Here is a 14830-nt window from a genome sequence, read left to right as displayed (position 1 = left end):
ACAGAAGAGGGAGAAACAGGAAGATGGCAATAGCCAAACTGTATCTGTCCTGGATATAATTTATTGTTACATTCAGGTAGTGATAAGTTACACGTGGAGGGACCCGTGCACCAGAGATGCAGACCCTATCTGGGCAGACAGACTCACTTAAATATAGGAGGACAAGTTACCTAGACACAATGTACAAATAATTCCTACAGATCAAAATCAACACCAGGGCTTGCAAAGCAAAAACTAATCACACCATTAAGGACTTGCTTTAAAGATCACAATGATACAGACATGAGGAATGTATATACTGGCCACAAATGGCCATTACAATGCATTTGTCTGTGCAGTTTTGGCAGAAGCAGGATGGGAGGGTTGGCAGCAAGACCCCCCAGGAGGCTGTAGACTGGGCCGGGATATACACTCTTGAAGCCAAACTAGAGCCACTTCCCAGGTGAAGGCCAAACTTGGGACAGCCCTGGCCCACAGAGGGAGGCGCAGGCCAGCTGTGCCCCATAAGCAAACGGAAGATCTGGACTAGGGGACCCTTTACTTGCGGTGGTCAGACTCCTGGGGTCTGAGGTGTGAAACATTCCATCCTCAGACATGGAACAAATGCAGATTGTCTCACTCCAGCTGGGCCATCTGTTAGCCCGTCACCCCAAGCATGGCCTGGCCAGCAGCACTGTCCACAGAGCCATGGGGGCTGGGAGGCATGGGCGGGTCTCTACACACAAACAGAGAGCTCACTGTTGCCAAGTGGCATGTAAGGTGCTAAAGTGGGATTGGAAGGGATCAAAGCCAGCCCCTCTGTGCCAGGAGTTACACACACTTTCACAAACTTCTCTGGGCCACCTGGCCTCAGGGCATCAGAGAAGTTTCTCCTTCTGGTCCATTCTGGGTGCTAAATGCCCCACCCTTGGAGCTGGGGAGGACACCTAGGGCCCAGCCCACACTCCAGCTGCCACGTGGGCAGCACCAAACCCACCCAGCCACAGGGTGTCAGAGAGTTAAGGGCAACCAGACCTGGCCCAGCCCACACTGCGTCTGCAGCTGTGACTATGGTCTATGGTGGTAAGGCTGGGAGACCAGGGAAGACACGACTGACCGGCACCCCAGAACACAGGGACTGCCCACACCACCTGGCCAGTGTGGGCACTGAGGCCAGGAGTTGGTAGGATTCTCTATCTGCTGGGCAGGGACACACCCAGGGTCCCTACAGAGTCACAGTCTAGGGGGATGGCCTGAGGGGCACAAAATAAGGTCAGAGTCACCCAGATACCCTGTATCAGCCCTACCCGGCTCAAGGTGCTGGGAGGTGGGGGGCAGGAAGGGAGGACTGCCTGCCCTCCAGGAGAACAGCCTGAGTCCCCACCTACCCTTCCCCTGGAATGTCCAGCAACAGAGCAGAGGGCTGGCCAGCCCACCTGTCACATGGCCTGGCAAGCAAACCCTGAAGATCTTTGATGGTGATGACACCTGGCAGGGAAGGAAATAGCTCTCAGCCAACCAGCAGTGTCCATGTGACAGTGGATAGGAAAGACAGCTGGAAATGTCCTGGGTCCCAGGAAGACGCTCTGGTCAAGGCTATGGTCACGTCCATCACCAGGCCAGCCACCGTGGACTCAAAGCACAGCTACACCCCGAGGAGCTGATGACAAGGATGGCGGGTCTATACACTCTCAGCTTGCCCTGCTGCCTCAGCCACCTCTACTTGGGATCACCCTCCAGAGCAGGCGTGGCTTCCACTCGGGTGTCTCTAGAGGTCCCAGCCTTCCTGGGCTTCTGCTTGGCTTTCCGCAGCATGTGGACCTGTCCCAAGGTGGGGATTGGAGTGCCAAGCTGATGTGACAGATTGCAGACCATGTATGCCACCAGCCCCCCAGCCCTGGGACCCAGGTGCTAAAGGGGATAGGCTTGGCAAAGCAGCCCAGCACTGGGCACCCCTCAGCCATGCCCCTCCCGAGGCCCAAGGGGACTCATCTCCACTGAGAGGCAGATGTCCCCACTGGCCTCTTGGCATCCTGGAGTCAGGGAAGACTCAGACCACGCCAAAACATGCCAGAACCACCTGGGCATGACAGCCACCACTGGCCACTGCACAACAGTCCACCTGCCTAGCCCCACCCCCAGCCCAACCTGACATACCTTCGGGCCAGCAGCCGAGATGATCATGTTCCCGGGGGCCTGGACCCAGGGCTCCCCATCCACCTGCACAGGGGTAGCCTTAAGGAGCGTTACACGGAAGTAGGAGCCCTGGGCGATGCGGATTCCGGAGCGCAGCCCACCCTGGACCTGGCCCTGGGGCAGGAGGGGCAAGCCAGGCTCAGCAGGGCCACGGGTATCACCCGGGCCCACCCGGCCGGCCGGCTCACCATGTGGACAACGCCTGTGACGCCCACCACCTCCAGGAGCCCGTCATCCATGCGCGGCTTCTCAAACCTCGAGTCACTGTCTGAGCCCCACAGGTCGGCCCCTGAACCCCAGCTGCCAGGGTTACAGAAGGACACAGAGGTGAGGCACAAGCCCGCCAAGGGCTGGCAGGCAGAGCCCCTGGGAGCCCTGTGCTCAAACCTGGGGATGTTGATGAAGATAAGGCCCTCGATGCTGGGCAGCTGTACTTCCTGCTGCTCCACCTGCAGCCGGATCTCCCTGTGCAGGCCTCGAGAATGGCTGATCTTCTGTAGCCCAACCCGTACATATACACCCTTGTTGTGGAACCTGCAGGGGGAGGCACCCACCATCACTCACCTGAGGTAGGCCCCCCCGCCCCCGCCAGTCCTTGCTGGAGAATCCCCAGGAAGTACACTATCACCAGGTGGCAGGCCTACCTTGCCCAGAGCTGCCCACGTTCCCATCCCTGCTGTTCTGGTACCTGCTTGTGAACTTGCCCGGCTCCTCCTCCCGTGCCTGGTGGAAGTCCAGGCTCAGCTCTGCGTCAATGCCAATGCCGCAATAGTTGCTCATTTGCACGATCTAGGGACAGGGATTTATCTCCCAGGACCTGCAGCCCCACCAGGCACTTCTGAGCTCCCCAAGGTGGGTTCAGCTTCCTCACCCCACACCCAACTCTTCCAGGGGCCCAAGCTCCAGCTTCTGAGACCACGCCATCAGTGACCACCAGCACTCCAGGAGAAGGCAGCATGTTGTGGGGTCCTGGCCAGACTCTGGAGCCACCTGGCCCTGGGCATGGTCCCCCTGCAGCACATGGCCCCCTGCATGTGGTGCACTCTGTGCCTCAGCTGCCACGTTTACAAAGAGGATGGTGCTGGTGCCTGAAGAGCATGGCTAGGAGGAGGATAACACTTTTGACACACATGGCAATCACATGCAAGAGCCTAACTGATGCCACAGGCCACCCTGGTACCTTGGGGGGCTCTGCATCTGCCACACTGTTCTCTCCACTAGCAGCCTCATGAGCATCCAGCAAGATGGTCCAGCGGTCCATGAGCACAGCATCAGCCTCATCCACAGACACCAGCACCGAGAACGGGTCCTCTCCACTGTAGCCGGCCCCCCAGCGGAGGACCCGGCCAAGGTCATTTCCTGGGACACAGGCGAGACACAGAGCAACTCTCCATGTTCAGCCCACATCCATGAGGCCCACATCACCAGGCTAGCCAGTGATGAGAGACACCACCCCAGGCGTCGGGTGAAACTCAGGTTAGAAAGGGATAAACCCTTAGGCCCAATCCTCAGCTCAATGACTGAGCCCACCTGTGCCCAGGGGCAGGATGGCCACAGAAGGCTCTGCGCAAGCCAGATGGTGCCGTGTTTCCTCCAGGGCAGCAAGCACCCAGCCTACGGTGCCATCTCCACCACACACCAGCACTCGGAAGCAGGGCACATGGGAGAACATGTGGAACCTAGCAGGAGGGAGACAGAAAGTGTCCCTCACCAGCCACCCCCACAGGGCACAGTGCAGGCACCAGGCTGCCCAGGTCCCCCAGGGCCTTGGCCCATCCCTGCCCCAGACAGCCGCTTCCACTTCAAATGCCCATCTTCAGCCGTGTGGAGGACTTGACGGTTCCAACATGGAATCCAATCATAGTTGCTGCTGGCGAGTGGACGGGGTGTGGGTGGAACACAGCAGCCCGCCCCCCCTAGGCCACTGCAGTGAGCACTGCCCTGGACCCACAGTCCCCTCCACTCACCCAGGAAGAGGACCCCCGTTGGTCAGCTCGAAGACCTGGTGAGGGTTCAGCAGCTTCCGGAAACTGCAGAGCAGGTCTCGGCCCTTGAGCCCCCCACTCTTGGGGTTCACAAACACGAGGAGGGGGCAGCTGTCTGGGGGCAGGTTCCGGTGCTGACAGAGGGAGGCTGGGTTAGCATGGGGACCCAAGGTTGGGTGCCCCCCCACTGGGGGTGCCAGCCAGTGTCTGGACCCTGACTCCAAGCCCACCCAGCCTGGAGCCAGCCCCTCCTAGGGAAGGCATGGCTGCACCCTCACACACGAGACCTTGCTGCCAGCTGCCAGGGCAGCACTGGAGCCAGCTGGCTGCTGCTCCAAGCACAAAGGCCCAGCCCTTCCCACCATGCCAGGTGTGGACAGACCACGCCTGCCACCTGGCCCTCACAGCCACAGTCTGGGCTGAAAGCCCATGTGGGGCCGTGCCCGCCAGCCAGCTAGACCAAGGTCCACTTATCAAGGGGCCCCAGCACACACCAAAAGGGAACAGCAGCTCCTAGGCCTCTGTCTGCCTACATGGAAAAGCTGCTTGATCCACAGAGTGGCCACGTCTCCCCACGGCCACAAGACAGAGCCCATCTCCCCACACGCCACCCCAGAAAACAGCGCCCAGGGATCTAAACACAGTGGGCCCAAGGCTGGGCTCCCCACGGCGGGGAGGGCTGGGTGACAGGACAGACAGGCCGGGTGCATACACAGGGTGGGCAGTGGCACACGGCTAGGCCGTGGCTCAGGGCAAGGACACACTCAGGGCCGCATGACCCATTGGGCAGGCAGAGCTGCCTGCAGTCACCACTTACCCACTCACCCCAGGGCAGGCAGCTGACAGGAGAGAGAAAGCGCATGTCGGGCCCACACCCAGCTCTGCCCACGGAGCGTGTGGGGCTGGGGCTGGGGCTGAGGCTAACAGCCACCCTGTCCTGGCCTGGGCAGGGCCAGGTGCAAGGGGCAGAAGGGACTCACAGGCATCACCTACCACAATCACAGACTGCCAAATTCATTCTGCTCTAATTCTGCTTGGCTTGGACTGGGGTCAGGGGTCAGGGATCTGGGTCAAGGTTGAATACAACGCAGCCACAGACCCCTGATGGTGGCCTTGTGGGACTCTTTGGGGGTGAGGAGCTGAAGACCATAGAGGCTGCTGTGAGAGCACAGGGTACAGTGAGGGGGCCAGGCTCCAGCCTCCGAGGGCTCTGACCCATGCTGTGCTCACAGGCAGTACCCCTTCACCCTGCGCTGCTGCCAGACACCCCTCTTCCCAGTACTGCTGGGTCTTAAGGGTAGTGTCCAAAGTCAGGGCACTCTACCTGCTATCAGGGTTAGGGTGAGGGTTAGGGGCTCCAGGCAGGATGCAGGGACCACAAGGCCTCCCAGGGGGGCAATGCTGTACCCGAGAGGGTGGGTCTGGTGGGACATTGACACATGGCCCTTAGTGAGGCAGCCCCTCTGGGGCCCAGTGTGTTCTGTAGGGCTGGGGGCTGCGTCCTGTGGTCTTCCCCACTAGGTAGAAGCCTCGGAGTCCAGATAGACAGCTGGCCCTGGCCTCACGGTAGCCTGAGGGGCAGATCTTACCAGCCAGGCAGCCTCAGGCCCTTTGGTGTACAACGGGCAAGGTGTCCTTCCTGGGCTGTCATGAGGCATGAACAAGGCAGCACAACTGGCCCCCAGTGCACCGAGGGAGGGATGCCAGGCAAAGAGAGTGCGTCTGGCTGGGGGAACTGTGCACTTGCAGACCTAGATTTTTCTCTGGCCACCCCTCCTCGAGTGTTTAAAAAGCCAGCCCAGGAACTGCTCACTCACCAGCACATCTGGGAGCACCAGCGCAGTCAGCAGCCGGCCCTGCACAGCTGTGTCCCTAACCAGCATGTACAGCCGCTCGGCCTCTGCAAAGCAGGTGACGTCCAGCACCACTGCACCTGAGGCGGGCGGGGGGGGGGGGGCAGGGCCGAGACTCAGGGAGGGGCCTGTCCCATGCTCCACAACCAAAATGTTTCCCCAGCACACAGCTCCCCGAGGCAAAAGTCAGGTGCTAAAGAAGGGCAGGGCTTTTCTACCTAACTCCAGGAATGACCTTTGGCCACAAGTGACCATGCCCATTGAGTGCCAACTCACCTTGGGAGGAGTAGACGTGACTCACGGACACCACGGCGGCTGCAAAGGCAGGCTGCAGTCAGGGTGGCAGATGGTGAAGGATGCACATCGCAGAGGCCTAGGCCCATATCCCCCTACCCCAGGTCCTCCGACTTGCTCCCTCTGGGGCCACGTTCCCCCAACTCTGGCCCCTGAACTCCTCCCTCTGGGGCCTGACCTCTCCCAACCCTGGACCAGCCCCCTGCCCCCTGGTTCAAGGATGACCACATCCCCAAGGGCGGCTCCCCCAGAAAGTGCCACACTCCACTTGAGCAACAGGGTTCCCTATCCCCTGAAGGCAGGGCCCACCCACCCATCCAGAGGGAAAGACAGAGGCCAGGCACCACAGGAAATGGCCGCAGAGGGTGGAACGCCCAGAAGCCCCTCAGAGGAGGGTGTGCGGGATGGGCCTGGAAGTGAGGACGGAGCCCGTCTGGATAGGACAGCACTTGGGCCCAGCAGGCCTCAGCACTGCAGTCCCATTGCCTGCTGTCAGGACCCCACCCCCGGCCAGCAGCCCTTGGCCAGCCATGGTGATCACACCTTTGGTGGCCAAGGCCTCGTGTAGCAGGTTACTGTACTCCTGGGGGGACAAGCTGGGAGGCAGGCCGCCAATGAACAGGGAGACTCGAGGGGCCACAGCCCTGCTCTCTGCCACGTAGAACCGCGTCTGGCTCACCTGCCGCAAGGAGGTCTGTGGGGAGAGAGGCAGGGATGCTGGGCTGGTGCAGAGCATGGATCCGCTAGCACCAGGCCCTCCGCCACCCCATCCACAAAAGGAGTCACTGGGAAGATTCCCCAGGACTAAAACAAGATAAAAAGAGGAAAGCGAGGCCAGGAGGCTTCCTTCCTGTGGGTGGGCCCCTGTCCATTCCCCTCAGGGAGCTCAGGGAGGTCTATGGCTCAACAGCCCACCCTGCGGGGAACAGGTGACTTATTGGCCAGGAGGGTCAACTGTCCAGCCCGGGGAGACTCTGTCCCTGGGTAAGATACTGCTCTGGGGGGCAGAGGTCATGGCTGCAGGCCAATAGCTCCCTGGGGCCATGTCCACACCCGCTGACCTGCCGGATGTCCCAAAGCCGGTTGAGCAGGAGCTCTTCATCCGCCAGCACTGTCCGCTGGACTGCAGGGGCAGGGGCACAGCCTGTCAGCACCAAACTCCTTACCCAGCTCTGCAGACAGCTGCCCCCACCCCCAGGGGATGTTGGGACACAGGGTGGAACTGTCAGAAGGGTAGGGTCTGGCCTCGATGGCCTGGGCACCACACTGGAGGAGCCCAAGGCAGCAGGTCCAGGTCCTTACCCCAGAACATGCACAGGGAATTCAGACACTAACCACGGACCACTCACTCACCCTGCCTGCTGCCCATGAGCACCTCCACCAGCTGGAAGCTCTCTGGGCCCTCAGCCTGTGGGGACAGAGGGCAGGCTATGAGGTCTGGGGCAGCCAACAGAGGCAGCCACACCTGGGCTGGGACAGCAGCCTGGCCCACTAGGCAGTGACCCTGTCTGCACAGCACAGGCAGGCCCAGAGTACACACCTGGCGACCAAGCAGCGGCAGGACCTCCAGCACCACCGTCCGGGCTGTGCTCTGCGGTGTCACGTGCACGGACACGTAGGCCACACCCACCCTGTGGGCGCCAGGAGCTCAGGCACCAGCCTCCTCCCACCCCCTCCCGATTCCCACCCGGCAGGCCCAGTGCCCCGGCCGGGTCTCACTTGAGCCAGCCAGGGTAGATCTTCAGGACCTCCTGGGCACGGGGCAGAGCCCGGATGACCCAGGCCTCAGGAGAGGCCTCACAGGACTCCGAGCCTCTGCTGCCCCCCTCCTCCTCCTCCTTGGAGATTCCGGCACTCCCAGCCTTGGCACGGGCCCAGGCGTCACCAGCCTGCAAGGGCAGCGCATGCAGCTCCAGGTTGCCGGGGTCCTCCAGGATGTAGTAGGCCCGCAGCGCTGCCTCCTGCAGAGGGTAGGGGGTGTGGGGTGCAGTACTGGACACGACACACCCCAGCCCCTGCCCAGGGCTCCCCCTTACCAGCACCTCCTCACTCCGGGCCAGGCGGGGGACAGTGATGACACGGAACTGGTTTCTTCTCACCGAGTCGTCGCCATCAAAGATCTTCAGAGTTTGCTTGCCTGGGCCGGGAGAAGTGGGTGTGAACCCCAGGGGTGGGAGACAGGGCGGGGGCTGATGAGGGCACTTACTGGACTCTGCAGGTGCCAGCGTCTCTCTGCCTGGGCCTGCGGCAGGACCTCCATCCACACCGTCATCCCCCTCCCCTGCGGGACACACAGACCCCTCACTCAGTGCCCACCCCCAGTCCAGAGACCCGCCCAGACCCCCCAAGCACCTCACCTTGCTCCAGGGCTGGGGTCTCAGCGATGCGGAAGCAGTGCATCTTGCTGAAGTTGCGGGACAGCAGGCGCACACACCCCGGGGGCAAGACCAGGGAGCGCAGGCGCCCAAATGTGCACTCGGGGGCAAGTGCCATGGAGCAGACTGAGTGGGCCTGGAGGGACATAGGATTGAGCCTGGGGTCTTGGGGCCGGGGTCCAGGCCGCAGCCCATGCAGAGTGCCCACGCAGGGACAGGGCTGACAGCTCCTTGCCCTGCCTCCACAGTGCTCAGGGGTGGGGGACCCCAATGCCAGAGCGAGGGAGCCCGCCTTGAAAACAGAGTAGGATGCAGATGCAGACAGGCTGAAGGAAAGAGAGATCCCACAGACACCCCACTTTCCGGGACGGCCCCTACTTGGAAGCCACACCTCTCCTGCTCTACCTCCCAGCCCCTATTGAGCTCCCCTCCCTCACCTGAACTCACCACTCCCATTTCCCCCTCTGCCCTCAGGGCTCCACCTGGACCCCACCTGGATTCCGCACCACTCGCAGCGCATGCCAGCCAGCACATCGGAGGAGCCGCATGTCTTCCTGCAGACCTCGCAGCGTGCACCGGAGGGCAGGTTCCCCTCCCGCCAGTGGTGGTGGTACGTGTCCTAGGGAAGGGGACGGTCAGCAGCTGGGCCTGGTTGGAACCCCCAGGCTTGTGCTCAGCATCCCTGGCACCTGTGCACTCACGTGATCCTGGTGCCCATCCTGGTGGCACTGGCGGCAGTCACTGCAGGCGAAGGGCACACAGTCGGGGTGAAGGTACAGCTCACACACTATGGGGGTGGGCAAGGTTAGGGGCCTCTTGCAGTGCCGTGGCCCCTCTATGCCCCTCGGCCTCTCTGCTCCGCTGGGTCCCTTCCTCCACATTCCACCCCCCAGGACCCTGGCCAGCAGCATGAGGCCACAGCCCCCAGGCCAGCCCTCCGCCCGACAAGTCACTGGGCAGCAGAGACCAGGACCCTGTGTGAGGTGGGGGAGCCAGGTGGGCTCCAGGGGGTACCTTCGCAACGAAGTGCAGGTGCCTCCAGGCTCTTGCGGCAGATGGCACAGAACTTGCGCTTGTAGAGTCCGCGGGGGCCGAAGCAGTGGGCTACAGGGACCTGGCAGGAGCAGAGGGCAGCCTCACCCCATGTGGCTCCTGCTGGGGACAGCCCCAGCATGCCCACCTAGACACCCATGAGGGCTGACAACAGCCTGCCCATGTTGTCACTCCCTCCCTCTGCACCTGGACCATTCTGCAGCTCGGGCCTTCGCTGGGACTGCCCAGCCCTGGTCCAGCTGTGCCTGCCAGGAGGCCCCAGCAGTGGCCCCCAGGCCTGGGGGCAGCCAGGCCAATCAAAAGCAGAGAGGGCTCTGTGACTTCCATCAAGTCCTGCCTGAGACAGATGGAGGCCCACCTGCCACCCACACTTCCCTCCTTGGGCCAGGCGAAGGTCTGTCAACTGCCATGCATCTGTTTCCTTGGGTCCAAGGGCTTCCAAGCACCTCTGAGCCCCACCCCCTGGCAGGGAATTGGACTGTAGTGAGTGTGAATGTGTGTGTGGGAGTGTGGATTCTGCCTGTCCATGAGAAGGGGCAGGAGAGGGATCATGTCTTCACTCCTTGTCCTTACCCCAGTATCCCAAAACTTATGTTGAAATATGCACAAAAGAATAAACAGAAAAATATCAGAATGGTAACAGGGGATATGCCAGAATGGTGCGTGACATTTATTTTGTTAAATATCTGCATTTCTAAATTTTTCATTATGCATATATTTGAAATACATACTAATATTTTTTTTAATTTAGTAGAGTATTAAAAAAAAACATTAAAATTGACTGTAGAAAATTGCAGCCTTAGGACGTACACATGAGGAGGGAGCGCCCAGGCTGGCATGGCATCCACCCAGGCTGGCATGGCATCCACCCAGGCTGGCATGGCATCCCAAGGGTGCTGGTTGCCACCAGGGGCCAGCATCCTCGGGCTCTTCTGCACTCAGCCTGGTAATCAAGTTGTTCCCAAACCTGGCATCAAAAATTAGAGGGAGAGGCCATGGCCAGACCCTGAGCAGTAGCAGGTGCATCTACTGGCCGGGGCTCCTCTCACACTGCCCACCACATGACCTGCACTCTACCACTGCACTAAGTGGGTGGGTCCCACTACCCAACACCCCACCTGCAGCTTGGATACAGCGCACTGAGGAATTGGGGGAGGGCCTGCAGAGAGCAAGGCTGACGGTGAGGGAGGAGTGAGCATGGCCCACGCAGAACAGCCCCCAACACCGTCAGCCCTCCCTCCCTAAATGTCTGCCTTTGCCACAATCATCCAGAGAAAGAAAGCGCCCTGCACCCTTCAGAGACCTGGGCCAGTCACCTTTCTGCCTTGCCCAGAGCCCTGCAGAGGGAGGATGGTGGCCAAAACCTCTCTAAGCTCCAAAAAAAACTGTCTTTACTTTGTAACGTGCTATTTTGAGATACGTGTAGGTTCATATGCAATTGTGAGAAATGGTACAGAGAGATCTTTTATACTATGTGCCCAGCTTCCCCCCAATAGTAGCATCTTGCAAAACTAGTCAGTGTCACCACCAGGGTGCTGCCATGAAGTGAAGATGCAGAAACCTCCATCCCCCGCCCCCCTGCCCTCATAGACACACCCACTTCCTTAAGTCCTGGAAACCTCTAATCTGTGCTCACTCTAGTTTTGTTACTTCAAGAAGATTCTATGGACAGGATCATGCAGTATGTGACCTTTGGGATCTGCATTCCTCAGTTAGCACAGTTCCCCTGGAGGCCCACTCAGGGAGCTCAGTGAGTAAACAGCTCATTCCTTTAAATCCTGAGCAGTTTTCCAACCTTTGCTTTTTAACCACAGGTGCAACTAAAGTCTGACAGCATGAAGAACAGCCAGGGTCTCAGCGCCTCCACCCCACGAGAGCTGACACACACACCCTAGCCTCCTGGCAGGTGTGGCACCCTCACCCCACACTCACCCGGACCAGGCTGGGTGCAACACTCGTGCATGGGGTCTTCACATGCTTCAGGCACTTCTCATGGGACATGAAGTTGCAGACTGTGGGGATGAGAGCGAGTGAGTTGACCCTGTCCCACCCAGGAAGTGAAAGGCCCCTGGGCTGGGCCTTGGCCAGCAGGACCACCAAAGGCAATTCCCACCAACCCCACCAGGCAGCCCTTGGGTACTATGATCCTCCAAGTTCCCTCCCTCATCTGAGAAAGGCCAAGGCTGAGAATCCAGGGGATGGGTGGCCCTGACCATCCTGGAGGACAATAATTGCGTCCTCTCTCCTAACAGTAGCCTTGCACGCAGGCCAAGCTCTCCTTCGTCTCTGCAGTTGGGCTTCTTCGAGGGACAGTCCTGCAGCTCACCGGCCTTACCAGACAGGCAGGGGACTTGGCAAGCTCCTGCATCTCTGTACAATCTCTGAAACCCCAGACTGGCTTCACCAGGGACACCCTTCTCTCCACCCAAACTGCTGTGTGCTGCGCCTGAGACCCCAAACCACCAGGAGGCAAAGCAAGCCGGTCAGGTGAGGGCTACAGAAGGCAGGAACCACTGGAGAGGTCAACAGCCTGGGCCTCCCGAGGCAGGGAGCATTACACATCCGCTGTGTGCAAAGGCCCAGGGCAGCACCTCAGGCAGCGGAGAGAGAGCCAAGGGAGCAGGGCACAGCACACCCCACCCGACCCGGGGGAGGCAATGTGCCCCATCCTCACACAACTGCTCGGCAGGGAGACCGACAGATAGGAGTCAGGGAGAGGTCTGGGCCCCACTGGGTGGGGCAACAGGAGGGTGGAGGCTGCAGAGGCTGGGAAGTGAGCAGGGCACGCTGGCCAAGACAGCCTTGGGAGAAGACTGCCCATGGAGCTGAGAGGCAGCCTGATCACGGGACAGGCAGCTCTCCCAGAAGGCCCTCAGTTAGGATGCACCTCACCCTCCACCAAAGCCCCGAAAACCCCAGTCCCTAGAAGGAGGCACACAGAAGTTCCTCATGGGCTGTTCTAGAGGAAACTTCCGGAAGTAGCCTGGTTCGAGGAGAGAAGTCGGGAGACAGGAGAGAGCACCCTGACAACTGTGGGAGGCAGCTGCAGCAAACACTGCCCATCCTCCTTAGCCCACACCCCCTCCAAGCACCATGCCCGCCTCCTTCCGTGAGCTGCTCTGCCCTAGGACCACGCTCAGGGTCTCTGAGCCCCACCTACAGGGGCACACCTTTGAGAGGGACCCTGAGTCCAGCCTCACACTTTGAGTTCTGCCTTTATCAACTCTCAGCTGCAGAGATCCTGGATCTAGTCTCAGACCTGGAACTCTGCCTTTTATACCTTTCACCTGTGTGTCAAATCCAATGGTCTAGCCTCAGACCTGGGCCCACTCAGCCTGCACATGCACCTCCTCCACCTCAGGGGATCCCCCTGGCACTCCCAGGGGACAGATAGGGCAGTGCAATGTTTGTGACCTGACAGAGAAATCAGACCGCCCCCATGCCAGCTGGACAGGCCACCTTGTACAGCCCTGGTCAGAACAACCATGCCATTTCCACTGCAGAAGGCATCTCCTTTGTGTGAGAGGCCCAGTCTCCTCTGCAGGCCCTGGCTGCCCCCAGGGGAAAGGCTTGTCCCCCTGAGTAGGGCAGAGGCTCCTAGTCCCCTCCCACCTCCACATCTCAGGCCAGGTCACAGCAAGTGTCAGACTACCATACACTCCAGGCAAACACACTGATCCTGTCCCAGCCTCCCTCTACAGAGGTTGGGCTGTGGTCTCCAGGGTCCACCTGCTTACATGACAGAGGAGGACCAGAAAAGAGCCAACTCTAGAAGCACCAGGGAGCCAGAGGTGAGGAGGGCCACCCTCGCCCTAGCCTGGCAAGCTTAGCAGCTGGGTGGAGCCACGCTGGGGGCAACACACCTGGGAGAGCAGGACCAGGGCCCAGGCCAGCCCTGCTTGGCCACAACTGCTGCCCTAGCTGCTAGGAGAGGAAGCTAGCCATGGGGATCCCAGAGAGGGTCCGACTTGCCTTGAGGTCATCTGGCTTCACGCCCAACCACCGCAACTGTCCCCAGCACACCCCTGGATTCCATGCACAGCACTGCACTGGGGCACACTGCCCCGCTCCTGAAAGGGCTGGCCATCACCTCAACAGGGAGGGTCTGGGCCCAGCTGGCACCCAGAACCCTGTCCTGGGGAGGCTGCTGCTGGCAGGAGCAAAGCTCAAGGTGAGGGGAGCACTCGAAGGTGGGAGAACCCGGACCAGAGGGTTAGAGTTAGGGGCCAGGACCCCAACGCAGGCGAGCGGCGTGCGTTATGGAAAAGGCCGGCCCCGCCTCGGAAGGGCGCTCACCGTCGCACAGGAAGCCGGCCAGCCCCCAGATGAAGTCGGAGCAGAGGTGGCAGAAGGTGGGTTTGGTGAGCGTCACCTTCCGGAAGCTGTGGCCCGGCGCGGCCGCGGGACCCGGGGATCTGGCGCCGACCCGCTCCGACCCCGGTCCCGGGCGCGCGCGGCCTCCGCCGCCCAGCACTGGGCTGCAGCCCGAGCTGCCGGGCCTCGGGGCGCCGCCGCCCAGCCAGGGGCGCGCCCCGGGCTCGGCCGCCGCAGCCATCCCCAGCCGGAGCCGCCCGAGCCCCGGCGGGCGCGCTGGAGCCGGCTGCGCGCTGGGGGCGACGGCGCCGCAGCCGCTCCGCCCGCGCGGCCAAGCTGCCGACTGCGCCCGGCCCACTACGCAGTCGCGGGCCTCGGGGCGGGGCGAGGGCGGAGGCGGCGTCTACCGGGTGCGGTCTGCCCGGCAAGGCCAGAGCAGGGCCGGCAGAGCCTCGCTCATGCACCCTGCGGGACCACCCGGGCGGGCCTGGCGTGGTTCGCGTGGGCTCGGCCTGACCGCCTGCGCCAGCCCGGGCTGCAGCCGGCCAGATTTCCCCGACGCAGCCTCGGGACACCGCAGTCGAGACATTTGCACCTGCGGCGCCCAGGCCCGCGGCTGCGCAGAGGGACGCCTCCCACGCGGGTCGCAGATCTCGCGCGGCGCTCGCGGTTGCGCAAGGAGACCCGGAGGAAGGCGGCCCTGCGGCTGGGGAGCCTCCAGGAGGCGGAGTTCGCGGGACCGCGCGCGGCGCATGGGCGGATCGGTCTGCTGAGTCTCCGC

General features: G+C 61.5%; 1 protein-coding gene across 2 annotated transcripts; it reads right to left on the bottom strand.

The window, feature by feature from the left end:
- Nucleotides 1-39: 39 nt before the first annotated feature.
- DGKQ (diacylglycerol kinase theta) lies at nt 40-14830 on the bottom strand. 2 transcript variants are annotated; one of them, XM_012783405.3, is made up of 23 exons: nt 14032-14830; nt 11668-11747; nt 9697-9796; nt 9384-9469; nt 9176-9301; nt 8665-8818; nt 8514-8588; nt 8344-8444; nt 8027-8268; nt 7848-7938; nt 7661-7715; nt 7369-7430; nt 6851-7001; nt 6290-6328; nt 5978-6093; nt 4143-4294; nt 3706-3854; nt 3356-3534; nt 2864-2964; nt 2563-2709; nt 2364-2475; nt 2137-2289; nt 40-1800 (listed from the first exon to the last, which is right to left on the bottom strand). In XM_012783405.3, the coding sequence occupies exons 1-23, from the start codon at nt 14288-14290 to the stop codon at nt 1699-1701; spliced, it is 2832 nt and encodes a 943-aa protein (XP_012638859.2). In that variant the 5' UTR covers nt 14291-14830; the 3' UTR covers nt 40-1698. The 2 variants fall into 2 exon arrangements, with proteins under 2 accessions (XP_012638859.2, XP_075849031.1); XM_075992916.1 differs by having other exon boundaries at nt 8350-8444.

The sequence above is a fragment of the Microcebus murinus genome, chromosome 16 (assembly GCF_040939455.1).
Source record: "Microcebus murinus isolate Inina chromosome 16, M.murinus_Inina_mat1.0, whole genome shotgun sequence".
Lineage (NCBI taxonomy): Eukaryota > Metazoa > Chordata > Mammalia > Primates > Cheirogaleidae > Microcebus > Microcebus murinus.
This window is presented reverse-complemented; position numbering and strand designations above follow the sequence as displayed.